The 14,213-nt window shown below is 46.3% G+C and overlaps 2 protein-coding genes across 4 annotated transcripts in view; one reads left to right on the plus strand and one right to left on the minus strand.

Moving 5' to 3' along the window:
• TMEM209 (transmembrane protein 209) overlaps positions 1–7,876 on the minus strand; it is a 23,030-nt gene extending 15,154 nt beyond the window's left edge. Inside the window, exons 1-6 of one of the 3 annotated variants that reach the window (XM_090041500.1) lie at positions 7,811–7,876; positions 5,699–5,838; positions 5,527–5,585; positions 3,769–3,900; positions 1,018–1,253; positions 219–423 (exon numbers count right to left, since the gene is read on the minus strand). In XM_090041500.1, the coding sequence (XP_089897626.1) occupies positions 219–423; positions 1,018–1,253; positions 3,769–3,900; positions 5,527–5,585; positions 5,699–5,838 (772 nt within the window). In that variant the 5' untranslated portion in view covers positions 7,811–7,876. Of the gene's footprint in view, positions 1–218; positions 424–1,017; positions 1,254–3,768; positions 3,901–5,526; positions 5,586–5,698; positions 5,839–6,775; positions 6,951–6,974; positions 7,289–7,810 lie in introns of those variants that run through there. The other 2 variants (XM_090041501.1, XM_090041499.1) reach the window with 2 other exon arrangements.
• SSMEM1 (serine rich single-pass membrane protein 1) lies at positions 7,156–14,111 on the plus strand. The gene is made up of 4 exons (XM_090041003.1): positions 7,156–7,724; positions 11,055–11,202; positions 12,272–12,332; positions 13,383–14,111. The coding sequence occupies exons 1-4, from the start codon at positions 7,156–7,158 to the stop codon at positions 13,832–13,834; spliced, it is 1,230 nt and encodes a 409-aa protein (XP_089897129.1). The 3' UTR covers positions 13,835–14,111.
• The last annotated feature ends 102 nt before the right edge of the window (positions 14,112–14,213 follow it).

A 14,213-nucleotide genomic window follows, 5' to 3' on the forward strand; every position in this document is an offset into this window, starting at 1 on the left:
TCCATGGTCTTGAACAGATTCCCGCCAGAAGTGGTATAATCACCTACTCTGGATATCTTAAAAAAATGCCTCGATGCTGACCTTGCTGGGGTCATCTCATCCAAGCAGTCTTTCCTGCCCAAGCACAGGGGTGCTGGACCTGATGATCTCCAGAGGTCCCTTCCAGCCCTTAGTATCTGTAAGTGAATCTATGGAATATTGCAAAGTCATTTATTTACCCAGCTGAACTCGATGCTGTTTCTCCTCTTCACTTCGAAGGAAGCTGTCTAACGATTTTAGTTCTGTCATGTAGTCTTCTTTGCCAGTAGGGGAGTTGTATAGTGTTGGTGAAGAACGGTACCGAGACCTCAGCCCACTGCTTTCTACTGGTCCAATGCTGGTGGGGTACGGTAACCCAGTAGGGGAGGGGCTGAAGCCAGATGCCTGTATGAAACAGAACGCATGACTGCCATTTGACAATACTGGAATCCTAATTAACTTTAGTTAGAAATTCAAGTTATTGATCTACACATCCATTTATCTAACTTGCCATTGCAGTGGTAACTGCTACTAAACTAGATGGTACTTTGGGTTCTGTAATTTTTTTGGGTTTCAGGCGTTTTCTTTAAATTCTGAGCCATACTTCATGTTAGATGGTGTAAAAGCATATAAAATGTTATCAAGAAGAATGAATGACCCAACTCAGAATACTATTTCCATTCTTGCAAACGTATAAATATACAAGGATCTAAGCAATTCAAAAATCATGTTCCGCAGTGTATATTACAAGGATCTAACACAGGGGCAGGCAATTATTTGGGGCAGAAGGCCATTTACTGAGTTTTGGCAAGCCATTGAGGGCCACATGACAGGCAGCCCAGGGCAGATAAACATTAATTTTCTAAATTTTTCAGGGGCCCCACGGGCCGGATAGAATGGCCTGGCAGGCCACATATGGCCCCCAGGCTGCATTTTGCCCACCCCTGGTCTAACAAGTAAATTCCAACTTCTTCCAACAAGAGCTGTCATAGTTGTTACCTTACTATAGTTGCTACTTGGCGAGTAGGTCACAGCAGTGCTGTAGGAACCACTACTGCCTGCCAGAGAATGTAGCTGAGGACTATACCCAGTGATGCAGCCAGTGAATTTTGGGCTGGCACTGGGTGAACGGGATGGGCTGTAACTCAGCACACTCTGACCCTGGATTGGAGGAGAAGGCGTAGAAGGAGGGATTTTCTTTGCCACCAGCTCTCGTGGAGGAGTTGTTTGTATTGCTGCAGTAAGAAGAAAAGCAGAATCAGTAAGGAAGGAGTAGCAGCCTGGATTCCATTTTTGTCTCAGTTAAGTGTTGTTATTTCTTCACAATACAGGAGACCCTTGCCATTCACGGGGGATACGTTCTCATATCCTCCACGAACAGCAAAATCCATGAAAAAGGCACTGTGTTCATGAACGCTGTCTGTGTTCTTGAACTCAGTACTCCTGGCGGCGGGGGGGTGGGGCACGGCTGCTCTGGCAATGGCGGGAGCCCCACAGTGGCAAGTGCAGAGCTCCCAAGGAGCTCCTTTAACTGTATTTAAGAAGCGGATTTGGCATTTGCAAATATTTGAAACCATGAATGCTTAACCCGCAACTGCACTAAGGAACAGGGGGCTGGGTGAGGGGCAGCTTCTGGACCAGAGTCCACTTTATAGTGAGACTTGGCCAAAACCCCCACCCAAAAAAAATCAAACCAAAACAAACCCAACCCCCCTACCCCCAGCAACAAGATTTAAAAGTTTCACACTTTGCCCCTATGGGGGCAGCAAAGCCCCAACCAAGAAATCAGGGAAAAGGAAGGACAGAGTCTGGTAGAGAGAGACCTAGGCTAAATTCTGCAGAACTCCCTGCAAAACAAAACCTTGGACAAACACTTCATCTCAGTCAGTTCCCTATCTGCAAAATATTGATGAAAACACTTCTCTTCTGCTCTTTATCACCTCTGTTTAGACTGAAAGAAAATCAAGTCAGGAACTATGCTACTGATTGTTAGAATACAGTCTAGGTCTACAAGTGTCTTATCTGAGCTGGGGTTTCTAGGCGCTTTATAAACAGAGCAGAATATATAAATAATGAGACCGCAGTCAGTCCTTCCCTTTGGCCAACACAGGAGCATTGCTTGTTCTCATCTGCCAGTTCTAATCCTAGTCTTTTAAAATCCTTGTTTTGTGCCTATGAGCAGCAAAAGATATTTTAGATTCCACTTTGTCTGATCCAATTTACAATCTATCTGATATTAAAACTTCTCTACTGTAGGTTACGTTTCTCAAAGAAACGGCAGAACATTTCACTATCAGGAAATTTTCCTTTTTAAGGACATCTTAATAACAATATTTATATGCACTACCTCCAAAAGTTTCAAACACAAGTGAAACATACTGTCTTTGTGGTTTAGAGAAGTTACACAAATTACATTACTTTTAACTGTATATACTAATTGTTACTATGAAGTCCTTTCAATGTGAAGAGTTCCTTCCAGTCAGACTGGAAAACCAGCATTCTGCATTTTCTAAACTTCTCTCATCAGGTTCTTCCAATTTTAGAGGTTTGTTTAGAAACTCAAAAATATTTTATAAAGGAACTGCTTTTTACAGTTTCAGTTTTACACTTTAATATTAAGCTTTCCCTTTGTGGTGGGTACCTTACCTAATGGCAAGTTACCATGATTTAAATCTACTCCCTCCAGCTTCGCACAAATTGTTACCATGTTCTAGATTAGGGTAGGGGGTCAGCAACCTATTAGGAACAGCAGGCAAAATTAATGGCGCTAGATCCAAAGGCAGACTGCCACATTTGAGCTGGCAGCCACTGCTGTTCCCCTCTGCACCTTACACTGCAGTCACACTGCTGTCAACCTCTTGGCTTTGTGGGCCAGCTACAATCACCTGAGAGTTCAGGCCAGAGATTGCCAACCTCTGCCCTATGTCATCTATCACAAAGCTGGAGCATCTTTCATTGTTTGTCTGTGTCCCAACACAAACCCACCTCTCCTTCTGCCTTTTTTGCTTCACCCTGATTACCTATAATCCTCCTGTTTGTTGCTAAAACCCTGGCCAGTTGGAAGACACATTATGAATCACTGAAATACATGCATTTGCTTGCAGACATTAGACACACCAATATAAATTAACTGATGTTACAGCAAAAAAGATCATTTGATCAATTAGTTTAACCTCTGCATAATATAGGCTACATATATTCACTCAGTTATTCCCATTCTGAGTGTACAAACAAGGTATATCAATCAGGAAAAAAATCCATCTCAAGACATCAGGAGATCCACGTCTCCCCTTCACTAGTTTGATTCCAATGGGTGGTCAGCCTCATTGTTAAAAATGTATCTTATTTCTAGTATGAATTTACCTGGCTTCAATTTCTAGTCATTAGTTCTTGCTAGGCCTTTCTCTGCTAGATAACAGAGAGCCTTTGTACCTAGTATTTTCTTCCCCTGAAGTTACCTATAAGCTAATCAAAGCACTTCTTGACATTTTGTATCTTCATTCTGTTTCGCCTAGTGCACTTTACTGATCATCACAGAGAGGGAAACTAGAACAGCATTTCAACTTGGCACTTCTGCACTTCAGAGAGTATTTAATGCATCACTTTGCCCTTCTAGCTATCATATGCTTTTGTGAAGCATGTTTTAGAGGACTGTGGTCGGCTGAGATCCACAACCAAGTCTTTTCAGAAGGTCTAACATCAAGAAACTCACTTGTAGATACCATTGCAAAAAACAGCTGTTATACCTACATGCATTCTGAAGCCCAAGAAGAGTTTGTTGCCCAGGACTCATAACCAAGTTGGTTGGTGCCACAGTGTATTTGAAATACCTCCAGAAATCGAACAGGGCATTCAGGCTGAACAGAGATGCAAGTGCAAGTTCTGGAACAACATTTAAAAAATATATATATTTGAAAAAAAAACAGTTCTCTGTTTTAGAAAATGCCGTCCATGAAAAATGTCCTCATTTTATTGACAATGTTTTATGTTCTTTATCAGTTCCATTATTAGGGGCATTACCATGGCAAAAGTTTCATAGTTGGTTGGGTCAGAAGGGACCTGAGCAGATCATCATGTCATGGCAGGAAAGAGTACTGGGGTCAGATGACCCCAGCAAGGTATCTATCTAGCCTCTTCTTAAAGACCCCCAGGGTAGAAGCCAGGACCACTTCCCTTGGAAGTTCGTTCCAGATCCTAGCTACCCTGACTGTGAAGTAGCGCCTCCTGATATCTAGCCTGAATCTACTGGAAAAGCACAGGCTCAGGGGTGATCTGATGGCCACCTATAAGTTTATCAGGGGTGACCACCAGTATCTGGGGGAACATCTGTTCACCAGAGCGCCCCAAGGGATGATGAGGTCAAACGGTTATAAACTACTGCAAGACCGTTTCAGGCTGGACCTAAGGAAGAATTTCTTTACTGTCCGAGCCTCCAAAGTCTGGAACAGCCTGCCATCGGAGGTGGTTCAAGCACCTACATTGAACACCTTCAAGATCAAATTGGATGCTTATCTTGCTGGGATCCTATGACCCCAGCTGGCTTCCTGCCCTTCGGGCGGGGGGGGCTGGATTTGATGATCTTCTGAGGTCCCTTCCAGCCTTAATGTCTATGAAATCTACTCTCCGTCAACTTATGGCTGTTAGTCCTTGTTACTCCTGGTAGTGCTCGGGGGAACAGGGACTCTCCCATTGCCTGCTGGTCCCCCTTGGCCAATTTACAGATGGCCACCAGATCCCCCCTCAGCCTTCTCTTGTGGAGGCTGAACAGGTTCAGGTCCTGTAGTCTCTCCTTGTAGGGCCTGCTCTGCTGCCCCCGATCATGTGGGTGGCCCTCCTCTGGACCCTCTCCATGCTGTCCACATCCCTCCTGAAGTGCAGTGCCCAGAACTGGATGCAGTACTCCAGCTGCGGCCTGACCAATGTCATATAGAGGGGGAGGATCACCTCCTTGGACCTGCTCATGATGCATCTGTGGATTACTGTGCGTTATTGTGCATTCTGGGTATCATACTTCTCAAACCATACATTTTGTTAAATAGTCTGCCACTAATATCTGATTCTCTGCTCCCCTTCTGGATGGCTAATTTATATTTTAATTGTCTTAAGGCAGAAACTTTGTTTTGCTACTCTTGTGAAATACTATCCATACCTATAGTACAATAGCAGCAACACAATTCTAGCCTCTTGCTTCCCAAAAGCCTCACCTCACATCTAACTTAATATTAATTACCAGATTAGCCTTTTCAGCTGTAATCTGCCACATTTTTACATGGCACACTAAAGACAATTGATACATGTCCAGTCATCCACCACTCAGGAGTTGGGAAAGAACCCCAGATTATTTTCCATGTCCTCAGTGGATCAAAGTCAGGTGTCTAGATAACCAAAAAAGCTGGCTTAAAATACCCCCACAACAAATACAGACAGGAAAGCTAAAGATAAAGGATGAAAATGCAATTTAGATACTGTTCTCCCACACAAGTAAGAAACCACAATGTAATTCCTTACCAATATACCACAGTGGCCAGTATGTAATGTTATAATATGAGCTTATCAATTTTCCAGTCCTGAAAGAGAAAAAACAATTGAGATAAAATTTCTTTGAGCCCAAGCACATGGAAATGTAGGAAGGCATAATGACTGCTTTATCTGTTTGCGTTAACTGTTGCAACAAACTTACATTTCAGTATAAATCATGCCAGCAACTGATACATTAAGGAGGCCCCAGGCCAAGACCACTTTCCGGGCTTCTGTCTCCCTTCTCATCTTGATGGTTCTGTCAATGAGGGAAGTCGCTGGACTTTGTTCGTTGTTCATCATCTGTAGTAAGAGAAGCATAAGGAAAGCCCGCATGAGTTTAGCTAAGTATGCAGAGCATCTCCTTCAATACCCAATTAAACAAAAACATGTCTTGGCAAATCACATTTAGGGATTTCCCTTCTAAACACTGACTGGTAAACAGAACTCTGTACCTAGTTTTTGGGCTAAAAATATCAAATCTTTTTAAAGTGGCCCCTACAGTGAACATTTCCTACTCATTATGGCTGCAGTACAGTGCTACTTTCACGAATTGCTGTAACAGGATGGAGGGCTGGATTTCGATCTCACCCCAATTAAGAGAGTCATTCTCCATTTGTACTGGGGTAAAACAGCAGAACTGGACTCACGGTATCAAATGCCCACAAATTTGCTTTCCACTTCACAGACTTGCTTTAAAAAAAGTTCTTCCCTTGTTTTTAGGGAATAAAGCATGGGGATTGCGGGGGGGGACGGGACTCATAAGAATTAAGCAGCAGTTCAGGACACTGGACAGATAGTTTCATAGCCGTTAGGGGCTGGACGGGACCTTACAGATCATCAGGTCCAGCCCTGCTGCACGTGGGCAGGAAAGATAACGGGGATCAAGTGACAGCATCCTTTCATGAGGGAAAGGCAAGGATTTTATATTCCCTAACCCCTGGGAAGTCACAGAAAGGAGAGACCCAGCATAACCCTGCAGACTTCCTACACAAAGCATTCCCTTTCCCTTTAATGGACGCAAACGTTTGTATTGCAGACTTTGCTCCTAAAATCCCTGCAATACCCTCAAAAGCTTGATCTGTAGCTCACTGCATTTATGACAATAATAGTTTTCTCCTTTTCAAAGTATGGGATTTCTCTATTCCAAGCATTATCGTCATCATTGCTACCCCCATCACTGAACCAGTCACCACCCTTCCTCCCCCATTATCTCCCGCAATGCTTGCCGGCCTCCTACATGGAGATGCAGAAGACAATACTGTGGCTTGGGGAACGCGCCTGCTGCGCAGAATTGCGCTAGTCGCAGCTCAGTTGTGAATCCCCCAGATGCTAGCATTGCACAGCATGGGAGCGATCCTTTTTTAGTACTTTCAGTATCTTCTGGGCACTTTGTGGGCAGTCCGGACCCTAGCACAGCAGCCCCAGCCTCCTCTAACCCCATCTCCTGCTTTCCGTGGCCAGGGAGCTCGTCAGACCGGCGGTATCGCTGCACGTGAGCCCAGGATCACTCCTGCTCTTCCAAGTGCAGCCAGTGCAGGCCCGGGAGCTACAGGAACGCCCCGCACTGCCCCTGGCATCTGAACGGGGTGCAGGGGCAGCGTGCATCACTCAGGGGGCATGGGGGGCCAAGCCTCCCCCAGGCAGGACTCGCGCTCAGAGCCCCCAGCCCTGCGGGCAAGCTGCCACAAAGCAAAGCAGGGGACACCCCCAAGACGGGGCACTGGTAGCACCCAACTGGCCTCAGAGGGAGCTAGACCCCCCCATTGGTACGGCCCATCCACCCCCAGAGAGAGCCAGAGCCCCCATTGGTACAGCCCATCCAGCCCCCCCCCCAGGGAGCGAGACCCTCCATTGGTACAGCCCATCCACCCCCAGAGAGCCAGAGCCCCCAATGGTACGGCCCATCCAGAGGGAGCGAGACCCTCCATTGGTACAGCCCATCCACCCCCAGAGAGCCAGAGCCCCCATTGGTACAGCCCATCCAGCACCCCCGAGGGAGCGAGACCCTCCATTGGTACGGCCCATCCACCGCCAGAGAGAGCCAGAGCCCCTACTGGTACGGCCCATCCAGCCCCCCCCAGAGGGAGCGAGACCTCCCACTGGTACGGCTCATCCACCCTCACAGAGAGCCAGAGCCCCCACTGGTACGGCCATCCAGCCCCCAGAGGGAGCGAGACCCTCCATTGGTACGGCCCATGCAGCCCCAGCTCCCACTATTGGTACGGCCCTCCCAGCCCAGAGGGGCAGGCAGAAGCAGCCCCCCAACACTCACTCCGCCCACGTGAGGCGCCCAACGGCCTGCGCCCGGCTCCCGCTGCTACGGCGCCTGCGCGAAATTTCGCGCCGGCCGGAAGTGACGGTAACGCCTAGCGGGGGGGGCGGGACTTGGCAGCTATGGAGACGGGAGCTGGGCGGCGGACATTGGGGTCATGCGGAAGCCGTTGGGCTCCGCGCTTCTCTCCCTGCTCAGCCGGGTCGTTTTGAGGGGAGAGGGGGTGTGAGGAGGATTGGTTGGGCGGGGCTCTCCCTGAGGGACACAGTTGTCGTTGCGATGACGTGAACGTGACGTCGTTGGCGTGGCCCTAGCTGTACTGCTGCGGGCGCACAGCGTGAGCGACATGTCAGGGAGGAGCAGCGACATCCCGTGGCACGTGGTCACGCCAGCGTCGAAGGGCAGCGGCCTCGTTGCAGTGGCCCAGCACAACGTGGGGATGTGTCGACATGACATCAGCAATGCGGTGCGGGCTGTGATGTCGCCGTGCCATGTGTCAGCGTGACACCCGTGCCCGCCTCCCTCTGACATAATCACGTCATGGGCCAGCGTGTGGGCATGCTGTTATTGCCTTGTTGGCACGTCCCCGAGAGGCTCCCACGCCACGTGGTATTGTGGGAGGTTGTGATACTACCGCCCCTCGCAGGGCAAGTCGCATTAATGAAGGACGCGCTGGTGTGGGGGGCACATTACCCTGTGTCACCGGGTGTTAGCAGTGTCCTCGTCGCAGTCGTCCTCCTCACGTGCGGTTGATGTGCCGCCAGGGTTGAAGTCTCAGGAACAGCCGTGCTGGGGAACGTCACGGCCACAAGATCCCACCTTTAACTTTTTAACTGTCTTAACTTCAGGCAAAGATTCAGTGGCAAAGATTCATCCAGATTTGTTGTCCATGAGCACAACCCTAGTATGTTTTGGCCTAAGAAGTACATCGGGCCTGGAGTACCTGTGACAAGGTGGTCAGCACAATACCATGCGGTTCCCCTACTTTCTAGCCCTCATTTGACACAGCGATCAAAACACCTTCCATATCGCGATCCATCTGGGTCTTGAATATCTCAAAGTGGCCCGTACAATGGCCTTTCCCGTCCTGATCTGGGTGTTCCCATTCTAGCCTTATCGTCCTGAAACGGGACTATCCTACACCTTGTACAGCCAGCTCCCCCTTCCATCGGTCACGCTTGCAGGTCAGGCCGACTCCGACCAATGCTTTAGCAAAGTCTTTGGGAGTAATATACAGGCAGTCCTCGGGCTTACGACACAATCAGTTCCTGAAAAAGGCGTTTTAAGTCGAAGCGTTGCAACTCGGAACCAATTTTCCCATAAGAAACAATGTTATAAATGGAGATTGGTTCCTGAACTAAGCCCTGACACCCTGTTTTCACCAAAAATAAACAGGAATTTTGTACTCAATTAATTATAGAGGAATAATATAGCTACATGAATGTATTTACATTGTAAATAGCAATCACATTGATTTGGAAGGACTTTGAGGTGACTTGGCTGGACTTTTTGAAGGGTTCTTGGCTGGCATCTTCTCAGGAGTCTTGGCTGCAGGTTTCTCTGGAGTCTCGTCTGCTTTCTTGAAAAAAGTGTCCGAGGAAGTTTGGACAGATGTTCTCCAGGGGGATGGGCAACGCAGAGAACTTGTTCGCTGGCATGGCGGGGGTGTCAAGGGTTGTGAAGTTGATACTGACATCAGAAAGTTGAAACTGTGTCAATTTAGAAAGGTCCTAAGTACGAAATGTTGTAACTCAAAACATAAGTTGAGGACTGCCTGTATATTGATCAATGTTCCAGTCAATATATAATGTTAATACATTATGTTAATTTAATGCATCATCAGGTCCCATCAGTGGACATTATACATGATACATACATTCTACATTATTACATTATATATGTGTTTAATGTAATATAATATAATGTTAATGATATATTGGAACATCACCACCATGTCATCCCCCATACCATGAAGTGACGCACTGTTGTGAAGTTAGTGATATGTTGTTACGCCATAGCGTGTCTGGTTGGCAGGCTATCAGGAATACAGCAGAGCTCCAGTGTGACCATGCCACAAAGCAGCAGACCATATACGCCTGTTGAGAAATGATATTTATGTTATCCTTGCACCCCTAGGTGCCATGGGTTGTGTATTGTTTCAGTGCTGTATGATATAGAACAGTGCAGAAAGCTCTCAAAGAGAAGAGATTGCTCACATGTAGGTCACATTATAAAAGAAAGTAAAAATAGGAATGAGTGGCAGTCTCAGACAGGAAGTAAAATATCTGTTATGACACCTACATCTCAAAAGTAACTAATTTGCTTTTGTCTTATCTGATTTTAATCATTTATGGTGTACCGTGAATTGCCCACCGAGAGTGATGGATGGATTGCAAATAAAAACACACAGATTTTACTTTTTATATTTATTAAATAAATTAAATATTTATAAAACTTAAATAAAATAGACTGAACATTTGAAGATACCAATCCCCTCCTGCACTTCCTCTCATCCAGTGGGCTGGAGGTGTACCCACCTATGCTGCCGCTGCCTGAGCAACTCTTTGCTGGGCGAGGGCAAGAACAGGTGAGCTCCATGCTGCCCCTGGGTGCCTGCTTCCCTGCTTGGGGCTCAGGATGGGGCTGCTGCTGCTTGCCCACTGCCTCGCACCTCTGCCCGGCTCCCGCTTTTCCTCAGCTGGCCCCTTCCTCTGCTCTCCCCACCTTGCCAGGCTCCTGGCACCCTCCCAGGAGGAGCTCAGTAGAAACAGCCCTGGCCCCTGACTTTTTTCCCAATTCTGGAAAATGATGGGTCCAGTCTTATAAGATGCTGCATACTTTGTGCTCCCAGAACAACTGGCTTGTAGCATGCTTGTGCTCCCAGGGCCTCCAGAAGGAACTGAGAGCACTCAACCTAATACAGACCAGGCTAAAAAGACCTAAACACGAAGTATGGGAAACATGCAATTTCACAGGATTGTCCAACAGGTTTTCTTTGTGCTTAGACCAACCATTCATGTTACCATGGTTCTGAGGATGATGTCATTAACGTATTCTGACCACTTCCTGTTACAGCTTCCAAGACAAATCAGTGTCAACAATAGGTTACCAAGGCACTACGTTGCATCTTAACCTCTTTTATCCCATGTCCTATGAGAAGGAACACTACTGTCCTCTGCTTTAAGCGACTAAACTGAATGGGATTTTCATTTCTTTCTTATTTGTGGCTTTATTTACATAAAAGCCCTCTAGATGCTGACCCCAACCAAGAACAAGATTACAAGGAGCAGAACGGGGATGCTGACGGCTTTTGTGGAGTTGTAGGGCAAATCCTGCTTTCCTATTGCATTGGGATAGTGGTTATAACTCTCATCTACCGTGTTTATATTTGGGTAAGATTATTATCCTAGTCACTATTTTTATTGTGGAAACTCCTGTAGGCTTGAGCCAGGGATCAGGACTCCTGTGAAGGTCATATCCTCGCAGATCACGAAGAGATTATCCAGGCCCAAAGAGCTAACAATCTTAAGTAGATATTATTATTGTTGATACAATGGTATAGGACTGACACCTATCACATGGTGTGAAGGGAGATCAGAATGAGGATCCCAGTCCCAAAATGCTGCTGCTGATAGACAAAATCTCTACTCCTTCCATACTAATGGCATTGCAACAAACCACTAAAAAGAACAGACACATATATAAAAGCTGCATCAGGGATAGCTGAAATGCTCTTAGTTTTTCTTATAAACTGAATGTGTTTATATCATTATTAGTTAATCATTGGTAGCCAATAATAAACTGAGCTGTGGTAGTGGGGAGTTTAATTGGATGGCTCCAGGAATTAGTGAGAGACAGCCCTTCACCTGCATATCTGATTCAGGTCCATCTCAGCTTTGTAGCAAAAGACATAAATTATCTGCTAGCCCACACAAAATGAGTTTGGGGTTTCACAGGATCAGAGCACTAATTATTCCTCTTATTGGAAGTCTCAGCTGAAAAGCTAGCCTTTTAATTCTCTTCCTATTAGTGCCAAGTTTCTTCTAGAGCAGCGTTTCCCCAACTTTTTGGATTTATATCCCACTGTAGTAAACCTACACACTCTTGTGCCCTGTGCCCCAGCTGCTTAATTTCATTTGATGCTTTTGTGCACACACAACAATCACACTGCTCATATTGCCTTTCCTTGCACCCCCTCTCCCCCAGAAACCTTTCATGCCCCTCCAAGAGGGCACATCCCACATGGTGTGTCATAGAGGAACAGCCACGGCAGGCACAATTGAGGTACAGCTGTCAGGCAATGTTTCTTGTGCCACTGCTGCGAGACCTGACCTGTGGACAGTAAAATTCAATCCTGTGGGCAATCAGGATGGCACCTGTCACTAGCCTGCAAACATGTTCAGAAACAGCGTAGGCACCATTTATAAATCCATGCCATTTATTCATGTTTTCCTGAAACAGATTAGCCAGAGAAATGAAGATGAAGAACTGCCTTCTGACAAGTGGACTAGCAACCCAGATGGTAAATACGCATTCTACAAAGCTTTCAAAAGTGTTAGAAACAAGGGGACCAATGCTTAAGAAGTAAATGTGATCTCTAGAGAGGTGCTTTTAATCATTAGAGAGTAATGTATGCTGCATCACTGAGGCCCCATTTGAAATAATAGGTGAAACTCTCTTATTTAAACCCCAAAAGTAATGCCCCTCATTTTCACTGGCATGAAAAGAGAAGAATTTTCCTCTGTATGCAGATATGGGCATCTCACAATTGAAAAGTCATGATAAAACAGAAAGAGTCCAAATAAGAGCAACAATGATAAGAAAAGGAAGGTCAATGTAAAAGGAATTGTGGTTACAGGAATTTAAATAATCTTAAAGCAGGGGTTATATGAATGCACTAGTCTCATTCCTGGAAAAGAGAATTAGACTACACAAGACTGCTTGCGTAGGGCTCGTTGTTTTCTCACAGATGGGTTGTTGGTCATCCTACAGCCTCCACAATATCTTCCTCTGGGTTAGACACCAATTCGCTCATACAGGATGTGCCAAATTTTCCTGCAGATACCATTGACTGTATCGGGTTATACACCTCCAGGCTGTCTGCAAATAGAGAAGGGGCTCTGAAAGATGTGACAAACTATTTAAATTTGGTTTGCAAGATGCATACAAGGCTTTACTTTTTACACGGCAGTGCTGCTTCTTCATGGTTCTCGTTTGAGACACCTCTCTTCTGCCATTTTGCCACAGTGAGGATTGTGTGTGGCCTCTGTGTCCTTCCTTCTTCCCCGGGACTCATGTGCATCATCTTTACTAATACAGAACAAGCGGCCCCTGGCTGGCCTGCCTTGAGACTAGTTGATGTCTGCTAGCACAGGTTGGCAATCTCTGAGATATCGGGATGTTGCTCTCATCCAGTGTACCTACTGTTGTCTCTGAGGACATATTTTTGCATCAGTTTTGCCTTCCCCCATGCTTCTCTAGCCCTTCAAAGGTAGGAAAACTGAAGACATTACAAGTAAGGGTCAATGATGGTTACAGTGCAGTTAAGCTGTTTTTTTCTGTCTCGTGTTAGTTCCCAGGGAATCCTGCAAGTTCAGCCTCTGGGACTTTGTCAGCAAGTTTTTCAGCTGGAAAAACAACAAGGCTGCCCTGTTTTCGGAGGTACCTACAGCTGGGTACCCCTTAGAAAGGAGGCCGGAGAGGTTTTTCACAAAGCTCAGCCAGCAGAACATCCCTGACAGCTATTCCTCGGACACAGACAGTGAGGACTGGAACTCAGGCGCATCCTCATGGAAGGAGAGTGAGACGGAAAACATCCCTAGCACTGACAGCCGTTGGCAGAAAAAGACAGGGCAGAAGCAAAGGAATGTGGGGGACCCCTGGATCAGGGAACAGTCCTGTCTTCACTGCAAAGCGAAGAGGACAAGGCAATGGCTGTCCCAACATTTCTTCCATCCTGTATCATCTCTTCCTGGGAAGGGTAACCCACAAGAAGAGAACTGCTGCTGGGGAATTAGCACATGATATGCTTAATTTCTGAGTTTTATTTGGACCCTTACTTGATTAAATCCATTAGAGGGACAGAGTCTAGGTGAAAGCACAACACTGAGGGAGTCATTTCAATAAAACTTGGCTACAGACAATAAATGTGACCAGCACAATACGCTGACTCATGTATGCGTAAGGGCATTTATTTAAAAATATAAATGGCTTTACTAGGCATGGCTTGGTTAAATACATCTCTTTCCACAGTGGGCAGAACAGAGTTCCTCCATCTTAAATACAGTGGGACAAATTAATTGTGGAGCAAAGGTGATGGCAGAGGCTCTGCTGATGTACCTGAGTAAAGTGGGGCACATTGGCTGCTACCTCTGTCACTGATAGAGGATCATGGCGGTGGAAT

The sequence above is a fragment of the Crocodylus siamensis genome, chromosome 4 (assembly GCF_052110815.1).
Source record: "Crocodylus siamensis isolate JL-2025a chromosome 4, ASM5211081v1, whole genome shotgun sequence".
Classification (NCBI taxonomy): Eukaryota; Metazoa; Chordata; order Crocodylia; family Crocodylidae; genus Crocodylus; species Crocodylus siamensis.